This window comes from Schistocerca americana, chromosome 1, assembly GCF_021461395.2.
Source record: "Schistocerca americana isolate TAMUIC-IGC-003095 chromosome 1, iqSchAmer2.1, whole genome shotgun sequence".
Classification (NCBI taxonomy): Eukaryota; Metazoa; Arthropoda; class Insecta; order Orthoptera; family Acrididae; genus Schistocerca; species Schistocerca americana.
In genome coordinates this window covers 347295164-347310380 of record NC_060119.1, presented here as the reverse complement: position 1 = coordinate 347310380, position 15217 = coordinate 347295164, and the positions used below count along the sequence as shown (strand labels likewise).

The 15217-nt window shown below is 40.4% G+C and overlaps 1 protein-coding gene across 6 annotated transcripts in view; it reads right to left on the bottom strand.

Moving 5' to 3' along the window:
• LOC124599373 (maternal effect protein staufen-like) overlaps positions 1–15217 on the bottom strand; it is a 253006-nt gene that overhangs the window by 164664 nt on the left and 73125 nt on the right. For all 6 annotated transcript variants that reach the window (XR_006978568.1, XR_006978569.1, XM_047136072.1 and 3 more), the window contains exon 3: positions 7965–8033. Coding sequence is in view for 4 of the 6 variants with exons in the window: in XM_047136072.1 (XP_046992028.1) it covers positions 7965–8033 (69 nt within the window). In the remaining 2 variants the exon portion in view is untranslated. The remainder of the gene's footprint in view (positions 1–7964; positions 8034–15217) is intronic.

Here is a 15217-nt window from a genome sequence, read left to right as displayed (position 1 = left end):
ATTCCTGAAAATATCGTGACAGTCATCACTTACTGAGTAATAGTTTACTGTCTCGTAAGATACAATTTCAAGCCATTAACTTAATGTATAGGTGACTCTTCAAAACACAAAAACTGTTTCACAATTTTTCTTATATCATTAATATAATATACTGTACTGGATATATAATTAATATGCAACCAGTAATTTTTCTTAAAAAGTAATAAACATTCAAAAAATAACAGTCACCAGTACTTGCTCTCTCCTGATCAAATTGTCAGGTTGTCCTTCATGAATGATTCTACTGAAAAGTAAAATTTCTGCTTTAGTTTCTCATATAAGGTTATTTTTCAGTGTTTCTAAATTTATACTGATCAATTCTATTCATTTCACTTTGTTACTAATTTTCATACCCATATACTGTGAAGTTTCAGCTGAAGTTTTAAACAGAGGTTGGGCAGCATAAAATTATTTTGATTTCTGGTGTAATCACGTTGAAAATAGTTTGCCATAAATAAATCAGGATAACTATGTCAAAGATAATCAGCTCATAGATGTATAGTGAGGGAACACTCAATATACTTGAGATTTTTTAGGATTCAGCAACACAATTTTCTTCGCCCTTTATTGCGCATACCGTATTTACTCGAATCTAAGCCGCACTTTTTTTCCGGTTTTTGTAATTCAAAAAACCGCCTGCGGATTAGAATCGAGTGTAAAGCAAGCGGAAGTTCTGAAAAATGTTGGTGGGTGCCGCCACAACTAACTTCTGCCGTCGAATATATATAGCGCTACACAGGCATGCTTTGTAGGCAAAAAGATAAGTACTGGCGCCAAAAACTCTGCGTCACATTTTCATACATTATCCAACGAAGTAAATACAAATTCCGTATTGTTCATCTTCGAATGTAGCAGAATTTCAATTTACTACGAAAATCCGACTGGCAAGACTGTTTGGGATGTTTATCAATATGGCCAAGTCTACGTTCTGAATTTTTTACTACCTGTGAGAAGAGATGGTTGCTAATAGGAACCTGACGAAATGTGAATCACATGCAGTATTCTCTTCACCATAAGAAAGAATACGAATATAAACATTTTGCCATGTATTCTTTCATGTTTCCTGCTATCACATTTAAATCCTGTTTGCCTTATTAACTGCGAAACTACAGTGAGACAACAGCAAACGCGGAAGAATATACATATCGTGTCATGTATATAATCGTATTATTTTTATACCTAATAGTGATACAGTCAGAAATGAAGCACGGCAACTGACTAGATTTTTAAATCTGAGATGACTCTAATTTCTGTGCACAATTTGATGTACTAAAGAAGAGGCCGCAAAGATTTTCAAATGGAGAAAAATGTTCGCCTAACTCTCGTTCAGAACATCTTCTATCATACGCAGTCTATTATTTGGTTCTTGTTAATCATTATCAAAGAAAGCAGCAGTGTAAGTAAGAACAAATTGCAGTCTCTTGCCATTGTTTCGCTAATTAGACGATTCCTCTTTTTTTTTTAATTGTAAGCGGCGGTAGCGTGCACAAAAGCAAGCCGTGCCGCGAGCGGCTACAGGCCATAAACACGCACTAATCAGAATGTGACAAACAATGCATGACACAGTACGGTAATGCATTTTCAGCTTAGAGTGACGAAAAAACCTATAACAAAGAAAACGGCACTTATCAGATCAAAGCAAAATAAGCAATCGTTTCAAACCAGACGAAGCACGTGAAAAACGAAGGGTACCCGTATCAATACGGACGGAGCGCCTGACGCATAGCAATGGTTACCTGGTAAAGCTTAACTGCTAAGCTTACGACTCGAACCAAACTACTGTAGCTGCATCGTCTTTCATTCTACCTAAATTGTGTCTCGTATTACGATGGACCAACTTTGTTTCGATTTGGAGGTGCGGCCTAAAACTTTTCTCTCCCCTTGAATTTCGAGTCTCAAATTTTACGTGCGGCTTAGATTCGGGATTTTTTTTTTCCTTTATTTTGAGTCTCATTTTTCAGGTGTGGCTTAGATTCGAGTAAATACGGTATTTCTAATGATGGTTTCCTTAAGTTTTTATATTTGATACAATCACTTGAGAAATCCACAGAGGTATTGGAAATCACTGATCTCAATGTCAAAAGCAATTCAGCATTGGTGGAATATACTGGGTACTTAACATCTGTATTGTTGGCACACATACCAAATTTGAAGGTTGTGCCTAATCTGGAAGTTCTAAATGTAACTGGTGTGGCCTACATTTAATTTCAAAGTTACACACGTTTTGTCTCAAAATTAGTAGAGCAAGAACACACATTGCAAAATAGTTGATCTTCACTGCTTCTTTCACTGGTGTTTGCTACAAAGAACTTCTTTGAAACGAGCAACAATTGTGCAGCACATGCAGGATGCTGGGAAAGTTTTGCGATAATTGATATAAATCCTGAAAAGTGAGTGATGTAACCAACCAGTAATTACAATGGAAGCTGCTAGATGGATACTAATGTTAATTACAAAGCCACCCATCTCTCACAAGATAGCCTTCAGCATCAAGCTCTGAAATATTCATGTAATATCCTGTGCAGCATCCAAATATGAGCCTGAAGATGTTCAAAAACCAGTTTATAGAATAAAAAAGGTATTTCAAGAAAGAATTGCTGCAGTTTTCTGCATTTACATTGAATAAACAATCACGGGTTTTTAAAATCCATAATGGATCAGCTTAATCAGAAAGGCAAAAATCTATCTATCTCTCTCTCTCTCTCTCTCTCTCTCTCTCTCTCTCTCTCTCATACACACACACACACACACACACACACAAGTTTCCTTTTAGTTACAAGTCAAGAAAAATATGTGTACTGTTTTCAGTGCATTTCTTATTAAAATATCAAATTATCAGAAGAGTAAACTGGTTTTAACATGTAAACACATTACATGATCAGTTATATCATTTGATAAATTTTGGGAGAAAGTTTTGAAGTAAGACCAAACTTTCTCATATAGACTTGGGGGGAGGGGGTAAGAGATTTAAAATTACTGATTGAATTGTATTTGGATGAAAGAAAGGGAGGGGTAAGGAGAGGGGGGGGGGGGCAGCCTTTTCAGTAGTTGCAGAGGTTACAGCCTGGCTGTCTGGCCTTGTAACATGAACCAACACGGCCTTGCTGTGCTGGTACTGTGAACAGCTGAAACCATGGGGAAACTATAGCAACAATTTTTCCACAAGGCATGCAAGCTCTACTGTGTGGTTAAATGACGATGGCTTCCTCTTGGGTGAAATATTTCAGAGGTAAAATATTTCTCCACTTGGATCCCTGGGTGGAGACTATTCAGTAGGACGTTGTCATCAGGAGAAACAAAACTAGGTGTTCTGTGGGTCGGAGTGGGGAATGTTAGATCCTTTTATTGGGCAGGCCGATTAGAAAATTTAAAAAGGGAAATGGATAGGATGAAGTTCGATATAGTGGCAATTAGTGAAGTTCGGTTGCAGGAGGAACAGGACTTCTGGTCACGTGAATACAGGGTTATAAATACAAGATCATATAGGGTTAATAATAACAATGCGGGTAAGCTACTATGTACAGCATAGTGAATGCATACTAACCAAGAAAGAAATAAAGCCCACAACTCCCAAATGCATAATGAGATAAAAGAAATTATTCAGATAGTTAAGGGAGATTAAAATTTAATTGTGATTCAATAATAGGGGAAGGGAGAGAGGGAAAATAGTAGGTGAATATGGAATGGGGAAACGGAATGAAAGAGGAAGCCACCTGATAGAATTTTGTTCAGAGCATAATATAATCAACACTGATACTTCATTTAAGAATCATGAAAGAAGTTTGTATACATGGAAGAGAGATGGAGACAGCAGAAGGTTTCAGATTTATTTAGTAATGGTAACACAGGATTCAGAACCTGGTTTTAAACTGTAACACATTTCCAGGAGCAGATGTGAGCCCTGACCCAAACTTATTGGCTATGAACTGTACCTTAAAACTGAAGAAATTGCAGAAAGATAGGAAATTAAGGAGATGGGATCTGGATAAGCTGAAAGAACCAAAAGGTAGAGAGTTTCAGAGGGAGCATTAGGCAAGAAATGACTAGAACAGGTGAAAAGAATACAGTAGAAGACCAGTGGGCAGCTATGTGAGATGAGATAGTAAAGATAGCAGAAGATCAAATAGGTAAAAAGACAAGGCCTAGATAACACAAGGGATGTTTGATTTTATTGTCAAAAGGAAAAAACATAAAAATACAGCAAATAAAGGAGACAAAAGGAAATACAAATGTCTAAAAAATGAGACTGATATGAAATGCAAAATGGTTAAGCAGGCATGCAAGAAGACAAAAGTAAGGATTTAGAAGCATGTATCACTAGGAGAAAGATAGATACTGCCTATAGAAAAATTAAAGAAGCCTTTGGCAAACAGAGAAGCAGTTGTATTAATATAAAGAGCTCAGATGGAAAACAAGCCCAAAACAAATAAGGGAAAACTGAAAGACGGAAGGAGCATATAGGGGGGCTATGCAAGGGAAATAAACTTGAAGGTAATATTATAGAAACAAAAGAGTACATAGATGAACATGAGATGGGAAATAGGATTTTGCGAGAAGAATTTGATAGACCAGTGAAAGACCTAAGTCACAACAGAGCCCTGGAGGTAGACGACATTCCATCAGAATTACTAATAGTCTTGGGAGAGCCAGCCACGACAAAACTCTTTCATCTGGTGTCCAAGATGTATGACATAGGTGAAATACCTCCAGACTTCAAGAACAATATAAGAATTTCAATTGCAAACAATATGGGTACTGATGTGTGAATATTGCAGAACTATCAGTTTAACTCATGGTTGCAAAATACTAACACAAATTCCTCACAGAAGAATGGAAAAATTTCTCTTACAAGGGAACATCCCCATCGAACCCCCCTCAGATTAAGTTATAAATTGGCAGTGGAGAGGCCTTGAAAAACTTAACACAGATCAATCGAGAAAACAGGAAGAAGTTGTGTGGAACTATGAAAAAAAAAGCAAAATATACAAACTGAGTAGTCCATGCACAGGACAGGCACCATCAAGGCTAATGTGAGCTCAGAAGCGCCGTGGTCCCGTGGTTAGCGTGAGCAGCTGCCGTACGAGAGGTCCTTTGTTCAAGTCTTCCCTCAAGTGAAAAATTTAATTTTTTATTTTCAGACAATTATTATCTGTCCGTCCGATGCAATCACTTTTTTTTGGGAGTGGTTATCACATCCATAAGAAAACCTAAATTGGGCAAGGTAAAAGAATCTTTTTACCCATTCGCCAAGTGTACAAGTTAGGTGGGTCGACAACATATTCATGTCATGTGACGCACATGCCGTCACCAGTGTCGAATAGAATACATCAGACGTGTTTTCCTGTGGAGGAATCGGTTGGCCTATGACCTTGCGATCAAATGTATTCGGTTACCATTGGAGAGGCACGTCCTTTCGTCTCTTAATCGCATGGTTTTGCGGTGCGGTCGGAAAACACAGACACTAAACTTATTACAGTGAACAGAGACGTCAATGAACGAACGGACAGATCATAGCTTTGCGAAAATAAAAAAAGTAAAATTTTCACTCGAGGGAAGATTTGAACCAAGGACCTCTCATCCCGCAGCTGCTCACACTAACCACGGGACCACGGCGCTCCTGTGCTCGCTGTGGCCTTGTTGTTGCCTATCTTGCACATGGACTACTCAGTTTGTATATTTTGCTTATTTTTTTCATAGTTCCACACAACTTCTTCCTGTTTTCTCGATTGATCTGTGTTCAGTTTTTCAAGATCTGTCCACTGTGCCAACATATAACTAAATCTGAAGGGGGTGCGATGTGGAGGTTCCCTTGTTAGAAGATAGGTTAAGGAAAGGCAAAACCTAAGTCTATGTCATTTTTTGTAGACTAAGAGACAGCTTTAGACAATGTTGAGTGGAAGTCTGTTCTTGAAATTCTGAAAATAAAAGGAGCAAAATACAGGGAGCAAAAGGATATTTACAACATGTACAGAAACCAGATGGTACTCAAAAGTCAAGTGGTGTGTAATGGAAGCAGTGGTTGAGAACAGAGTGGGACAGGGTTGTAGCAGTCACTGATGTTATTCAATCTGAACATTGAAGAAGCAGTAAAGGGAACCAAAGAAAAATTTGGGGTAGGAATTGAAGCCAAGGAAGAAATAAAAACTATGAGGTTTTCCAATTACATTGTAATTCTGTCAGAGACCAATTACATTGTAATTCTGTCAGAGACAGCAAAAGACTTGAAAAAGCTGTTGAACAGATGGACAGTGTATTGAAAGGAGGATATAATATGAACATTAACAAAAGCAAAATGAGGATAATGGAATGTAGTCTAGTTAAATCAGGCAATGTTGATGAAATTAGATTAAGAAATGAGACACTCAAAGTAGTAGATGAGTTGTTATTTGGGCAGCAAAATAACTAATGGCCAAAGTAGAGAGAATATAAAATGTAGACTAGCAGTGGCAATAAAAGCATTTCTGAAGAAGAAAATTTGTTACACTGAATATAGATTTAAGTGTTAGGAAATATTTTTTGAAAGTATTCGTATGCAGTGTAGCCATCTAGGAGTGAAACACGAATGATAAACAGTTTAGACAAGAAGAGAACAGAAGCTTTTGAAATGTGCTGCTACAGGAGAATGCTGAAGATCAGGTGGGTAGACATGTAACTAATGCGGAGGCACTAAATGGAATTGGAGAGAAACAAAATTTGTGGGGCAACCTGATGAGAAGAAGGGGTGTGTTGGTAGGACACATTCTGAAACATCAAGAGCTCACCAATTTAGTATTAGAAACAAGTGTGGGGAGTAAAAATCGTATAAGGAGACTAAGAGATGATTACATGAGCAGGATGCAGTAGTTACTTGGAGATGAAGAGGCTTGGACAGAGTAGAGTAGCATGGAGAGCTGCATGAAACCAGTCTTTGGACTGAAGACCACAGCAGCAGCAGCAGCAGCAGCAGCAACAACAACAACCACAGCAAAATGTATTCAGTTCAAAAGAAATAGTAATTATTCAGACACCGGGATGAGAGGGTCCCACCTGCTGTGAGAACAAGGAGAAAAATATGGAAATTGGGTGGGGAGGGGGGCATCAGAGGTACTTTACTTTTAAATCTTTAGTGTTTTTCAATTTCCTGTGTGATGTCCACTGACAACCTGCTAGACATCTGCACAGAATATAAGTTTCACACTACAAAAGTTTCACAACTACAAGACGTTTTTATTTTATTTGTCTATCTTTAATTCTTTGCTACTAGTTTCAGTATTACACCCCATTCTTAAGCAACTGCACCTGCATTCAGCTGAAACACGAGGCTGGAATCCTGCATCATCACTGCAGTACTACTGTAATGTTACATTCATTAAACTGATGATCTGTCGGACACAGAATGTATGAGATTTTATTTCAGAGTCCCTGCTTGATATGGAACCACAGGAAACTGAGTCATATACTTAACGAGTCAACCACAACCACACCTGCATTGTATGTACACAGTATGTGTGGTCGATCAAATCTTTTGTAGCAATATGCGATTCCTGATACGATCTCATACAGATAATTTCCATACAGACACATAATACATTAATGCTGTATCAAGCAACAAAATCTTTTACATTGCACTAAAACTTTACAGGATGCTTGGGTTTAGATGAGATAAAACATTAAAAATTTCCAGTAGAGTGAAATCGCAATAATCCTTGAAAAATCCCATGGACATGTTTGTGCACACGAACAATCTGGTGCATAATTTTGAGTAATATGTTGTAATCTCATTCTTCTGGAAATGTTTAATACAACAAAACCTAACTTGCTCCAATTTCTTCCACTCAGGAAATCATGTTTATGAAAACTGTAATGGGAAATCAAAATATGCAAATGGCTAATGCAAACTAATTATCTTCAAAGCATTTGAAGTAACTGATCTGTGACTGCATTACCTTGAAGATCTTCATATGCAAAAGCTGTCGGAGGCATCGTTGAAGATGGTTGAAAATCGATGAGTGAACCTAAAAGAAAAAGAAAAATTGGCAAAACAGAAAGTTACAGATTTTATATGTCACATCACTGCACATAAAGCTACAAAAATCACTGCAACTAACCAGAAACTGGATAGTTAAAACTGTATCAAAGAAGTTTATAAATGGCATCATCACAGAGGATAAAGCAATGAAATGTCTTCTCACAGCACATATTCAGCTTGAAAAGGATATAAAATTCTTATTAACTCACAGTATACCTAATCATTCTAGGGAAATGCAAGAAAGATTACCCAACAAAGGAATAACATACTTTCTCCCAGCCTTGGGCCACTGAAACAGTGTTCAGCCTAAAATACATCAAGTATTCATTCACTCACACAGTGTTCTATAAATACAATCATGAGGGCAACGTTTCAGGAGTGTGGAATGAGTAAAATCATATAGTCCTCAGCATCAGGAGCCACTGCATGGGACTCCCGTAAAATATACTAGTAACCAATGAAAGCTAGCATTAATCAGTCCACACTGGTAATTGCGGGAACTGCTTCTAGATTATTTCATGACTATACACTGTAGCAGAAAAGCAACTGCTTTGGGGAAAAAGAGGCCACTGCTTTTCCTTTGGGACCATTCTGTTTCTGTGTTTATCTAATGTTTAAATCTGAAGATAAATGTAACTTCACACATAATATTGCCAGCTGTTTATAAACAGGGAAAATAAATAAAAAATATTTTGTGTGTTAACAAGAGAACTACACATATTCCAAAATTTGTACCAGTAGCTAATAAGATATTATAAAATTAATAGACAGAATTGCTGGCCAGTATTTATGATCAAAAGGTGAAATTTCAGTACTGCCGACTAACATGTATAATAGTACATTTACTATCTTAGCTTTCAGAACTAATAGTTTCTTTGTCAATGAATAGAGAATGATATGTTAGGGAAGGTTAAAAAGAAAGGGCAGGTCACACAAACCTAAGGACGAGAAGGAAGGACCCACCCGTCGTGAGAGCAAAAGGAGAAAGGTGAAAAAAGGAGTGTGGGCATCAGAGAGAGTTTAGTTTTAAATAGTTGGAAATGTTCAAGTTCATGACCAACATCTGCCAGCAACTGCTAAAGACATCTGCATCTGAATACAGAGCTAATTTCAGAACCCCCAATATGAATGTATAGTCTAGGCAGTGCCAGCTAGAGTCCTGCCCACAGCAGCCAGGTACCTATAGGCACATGAGGGCATGGGTGGACAAATGCTGACATGTGGGCAGTCACGCAGCCTGGCGACAGCATATGGGATTGTACTGCAAGAGCCTGCTGGCAAGGGTTAGCATGGGGCTTGCACATGCACAGAACGCACCCTGGCGGGCAGTCTGTTAAACAGCTGCGCTTGCTCATATGTGTACTAACAGGCACAGGCACAGGTACCCATAGGCACATGAGGGCATGGGTGAACAAACGCTGACATGTGGACAGTCAGGCAGCCTGGCGACAGCATATGGGATAGTACTGCAAGAGCCTGCTGGCAAGGGTTAGCATGGGGCTTGCACACGCACAGAACACACCCTGGCGAGCAGTATGTAACAGCTGCACTTGCTCATGTGTGTACTAACAGGCACAGGCACAACTGCCCATAGCCACATGAGGGCATGGGTAGACAAACTCTGACATGTGGGCAGTCAGGCAGCCTGGCGACGGCATATGGGATCGTACTGCAAGAGCCTGCTGGCAAGGGTTAGCATGGGGCTTGCACACACACACACACACACACACACACACACACACACACACACACACACACACACACAGAACGCACCCTGGTGAGCAGTCTGGAACAGCTGTGCTTGCTCATGTGTGTACTAACAGGCACAGGTACCCATAGGCACATGAGGGCATGGGTGGACAAACGCTGACATGTGGGCAGTCAGGCAGCCTGGCGACAGCATATGGGATCGTACTGCAAGAGCCTGCTGGCAACGGTTAGCATGGGGCTTGCACACGCACAGAAGACACCCTGGTGGGCAGTCTTTAACAGCTGTGCTTGCTCATGTGTGTACTAACAGGCACCCCTGCCCAGTGATGTCTTGCTGGAAAAGCATGGTGCAGTCTATACAGAAAGTACATTTACTTTTGGTATTCTGGTAGAAAATATCACTTCTAAATTCACTTGTATTATTAACCACAAATACTTGGTGCAGTCTTAAATACAATTATTACATGTGAGACATTGCACATACTGAAACACAGCTTCCAATGGCAAGACTTCACTTGATCGCATGGAACATTTGCTCCAAGTAAATATGTAAACAACACTTTATTTACCAAAAGAAACAACACAGAACTAAATGCATTTTGGGTGGCATCAAAAAAAAAAAAAAAAAAAAAAAAAAAAAAAAAAAAAAAAAAAAAAAAAAAAAAAAATAATTTTAGTGTTTTCAACTGAATATAGCTGTATCTGATTTTCCAATAAATTAGCCTATGATTTGCCTTTTTTCTAAAAACTTTATTGAAAATCTTAAATGCCTAGAGAGGGAGGGAGGGAGAGAAAGTAAATATCACCAGTTTTTGCTATATAGTTAAGTAAATCATATAACATAAACAAAATACAACAACATAGTTACTCAGTTTTTAATGATGAAAAAATTGTATTTCAGAAGAAAGGACAGCCATCCACAACCTCAGAACAGATACTGGCCTAATCATCCTCCCTGCAGACAAAGCCTTCACCACTGTCATGATGAATCACAATAACTACCTGACAAGTCTTCCGCCATCTTTCTGACTTCTGTGAGAGAGAGAGAGAGAGAGAGAGAGAGAGAAAGAGCTAGAAAATTCAAAGTTATATTGTTGTTTATTAAAGGATTATGAACAGACATACTGAAGAGAGTGGCAACACTATCAAAAGAATAAAGTCTTTGATGACTGATTGACGATTATTTATTTAAAGGGACTAAACTACTGTGTCATCTGTCCCTCCATTTCATGAGAGAAACATGTAAACAGTGAAAAAAAAAAAAAAAAAAATGGGGACTTGGCTGCTCCAGCTATATAAGCAAGTAAAAGAGTTTAAAGATGAGTGTGACAGGGGGAGGCTCCTCCCCTACCCCTCCACAACCACCCCAAACACTGAAAGTGGTGAAGTATTATAGTTTCATGTAAAATCCACTTTCCCTCAGGAAATACAGCACTCTGGTAGTGGCTGTCTCATCATCCACAAGCATAAGACGTAGTGAGATAGGCAAGCTGAGAACGTGTCACATATCGGCCAACAGGGCGCACTCAACAAGAACGTGCTGTCGTCAGAAGACAACTGCAGCTGCAGTTGAGAGGATCCTCTTGATGTACAAGGAACTTGTAGGCAGGTCTCGTGTGGCCAATGCTTAGTCAGTACAACACAGTGGCATCTTTGCAAGAGGTCTGGAAAGATGAATACCACACCTTAGTGTTCTGCTTAATCCTTCTCAACCTGTTTTAGGTCATAGTAGCCTGCCATTCTAATTCCCAGAGCCTCAAAATATTGCACTGAAGTTGTAAGTCTGGACCTGGTATTCTGATGCCAAGTTGATCTCCTATAGTGGTGAGGTGGTCAGCGGGTTCATTTCCTGGAAAGCCTGTGTGACTGCATAGTTGGCCATAAGCTGCTGTTGGCCAACCCACAGCGATACCAGCTTCTGCCAGGAGGCTGTCAACACTGCTCATGCCGATGGCTGGCCTCCGTTGCCAACCACATGCCAGTATGGACAGTGCTGCCAACCCATAGGCAACACATTTATAGTCCAAGGAAGATAGGATCAGAACTATGCAGTCAGCATCCCACAAGAAGACACTAAGAAAACGAAGATCATTTAGTTTCTTCAAGCACATTGCCTTGAGTTGGCAGACATGTGCGCAGCCAAATAAAATACCTAAGAACTGAAAAGTTTCAATGACTTCAAGTAACTGGTCACCAAGCTAACTTTTTGTGTATGGGTGCACCATTGGAGTCAGCAAAAATGCACAATTCTTGCTTTTGTAGGAGAAAACTGATAGCCATGATTCAAAGCCCAGTCTTGTAGCCGGCCGAAGTGGCCGTGCGGTTAAAGGCGCTGCAGTCTGGAACCGCACGACCGCTACGGTCGCAGGTTCGAATCCTGCCTCGGGCATGGATGTTTGTAATGTCCTTAGGTTAGTTAGGTTTAACTAGTTCTAAGTTCTAGGGGACTAATGACCTCAGCAGTTGAGTCCCATAGTGCTCAGAGCCATTTGAACCAGTCTTGTACTCAGCCCCCTGAAGTTGGCACTCAATGGTGAGCACTGACACAGAGGCACAGTAAAGGTTAAGATCATCCACATACAGTGATGAAGAAACTGTAGGATCCACTGCATTTACGATGCAACTGATGGCAATAGCGAATAGCGTTACACCCAGATCCGATCCATGAGGTACTCAAGTTTCCTGTGTATATTCGTTGCTGAGAGTCAAACCTATCCAGACCCAAAAAAAGTCAGAGATAGGACATTCTCGATAAAACTTGGTAAACTGCCCCAGAAACCCAACTCATGCAGTGTAGATAGGACATAATTACACCAGGTGGTGTCATATGCCTTACGTAGATCAAAGAACATAGCAATCAGATGTTGGCAATGCATGAAAGCATCGTGCACTGTAGATTCCAGATGAACCAGGTGAACTTTGCTTGACCAGAAAGCCCAAAAGCCACTTTGGAATTGAGATATGTGCCCTTTGGCTTCAAGCCACCATCAAAGACAGCAACTGACCATATGATCGAAGAGCTTACACAGCCCATTCATCAGAAACATTAGTTGATAGTTAGTTAAATATGAGGGTCCTTCCCTGGTTTCAGGGAATAATATCTTCCCACCATTGAGAGGGAAATTGTTCTTCCTGCTATATATGAATAAAAGTCAGAGGATATGTTTCATGCTGTTGGCACGAAGTTGTTTGAGCATGTGGTTGTTGATTTTGTTGGGTCTACGGGCCATATCTCGACACTCTGCCAAACCACTGCGAAGCTCCCATTCACTAAAAGGGGCACTGTATGACAGAGCACGGAAGGATAGCAGGCGACACTCAGTAAGGAGTTACTGGGTCAGAAAATGAGGATGGTAATTACTGCAAGCGGACACATAAGGCAACATGGGATCAGTGCACATGTTCTTTATAGAAAATCACACTTTCACCTGGACTATCTTGAATTTTATTAAATTATCCATTGAAGGATGGTGCTTGTGCCCTTAAAGTGATCAGTGGCGTTTCCTGACAGCTGTTGCTATATCTTCATACTACCTTGGCACTGGAGGTCATCGGAATGATGGTGCTTGTGCCCTTGAAATGCTCTGTGGCATTTCCTGATAGCTGTTGCTATACCTTCAGACCACCTTGGCACCGGAGGTCATCAGGATGAGCTGGAGAAGTGGAGCATCATTGCTGCTGCAGCATGACTAATAGTATCAATAGCATCCTTTACCAATTTGTTGATATACATTATAGGACTGGCTGCAAAAGTGGCTGTAGGGGGAGAAAGCTTGCCAGTTAGCTTTCCTAAGTGACCAATGTGAAGCATGTTCCAAACATCTCTGATTTGAGAGGAAGAGAAGTATAGGAAAATGGTCACTGTAACAAAGATCACCATGAATGGGCCACAATATCGGGGGTTAAGATACTCGAGCTGCAAACTGTGAGATCAATAGTTGAGTACGTTTTGTGGATCACACTGAAATGTGTTGCAAGTCTCATGTTGAGATGTAAAATTCTGAAAGGAGGCGATGTATTACCCAGCCTCTGTGAGACATAGTGTTGCTGCCCCACAAAAGATTATGGGCATTAAAATCCCCCAGTAAGAGCAAGGCAAGAGGTTGCTTTTCCACTAACTCTAACAGCTCATGATAATGGAAAGATCTAACTGAAGGTACATAAACATTACAGATTGTCATTCAAACTGACAGGTATGCACTAATGGCTAAGACCTCTAGTTAGTGGTAAGAGGCCCCTGCACACTGAAAATATCAGAGCATATGAGGCTACAAACCCCACTGGACGTTCTCTCAACATTAACGCGATTGGTGCAGTAGGGTTTTGTAGTTTTTCAGAGCACAGAGATGTGTTGCCGTAAACCCTGTTTCCCGAAGTAATATGTCAATTACAGAATAAGTAGCCAGTAAAAGATGCAGTTCGGTCAGATGGCAACAGTAGCTGTTACAGTTCCATTGAAGAAGTGTCAGAGTCAGGTCTGAGAAAGTGGCGAATAGGTCACTGTCTTGCCTCGTTGTGACTCATTGTCAAGGTGTATAGGTTCAACATCTGCGGAGGAGGGGAGGAGGGGGGGGGGGGGGGGAATTTGAAGCATCATAAAGAAGTTTCCCTATCTGCTTATCCTTCTGAGACTTCGATTTCTGTAAGATTTCCTCATTTTGTCTTCTGAGAGTGAAGAGGACCTTACTTTTCTTTGGCCAACAGCCTGTGGCTCCTGGTCCTTGTCCTGAAGAGGGGTGGGGGTGGGGGGGGGGAGGCACCTTGACAGATGTCCATACCCCTGATGGTACCAGAGCGTGACTAGGCATCCCTGGATGCACCGATGGTGTGAGAACCACCTGTGCTACAGGGGTTGGGGGCGTGCAAACTGACGTTTCCTCCCCCAAGTATGAGGCAGGCCCTGGAATAGAACCAGGGCCAGGAGGTGACGTGCAAGATCCTGACATCGAGAGAGGTGTGGACTGTATCAACAGTCACAGACTTTAAGGCAACATTAGTCAGATGAAGTCTTTCAAACTTTCCCTTCTGGGTGCAGTGAACAAAATGGACTCCATGCTGTGCCAGGTTAGTACGCAGCTCTTTATCAGTTTGTAGCATTAGGTCCCAATGTCAGATTAATGGCTCCAATTCTATTGAGTTGGTTCTGAAGAGAAATGGTGGCTGGTACATCTCTTACCTTGACACAGGCCCATGATTGGTTGGCATGCAATGTTTTGCTCAGCAAAGATCCACTTCTCATCTTTTCTATTGCTGCAACCTCTCCAAACTTTATCTTCTATATTTTCAATTAAAATCAGTGACTTTGTTATAGCAGAAGATCTGCTGTCAGTTCATGAACAAACCAAGTAGTCTGCAAAATGTCTACTTCCGTTTTTCATTACTTGGGTCTTGTCTTGAAGGATGGTCAAAAAGAGAAATGCCACAGGATTGTAAGCCTCTACCTTACAATCACTGTTCCTG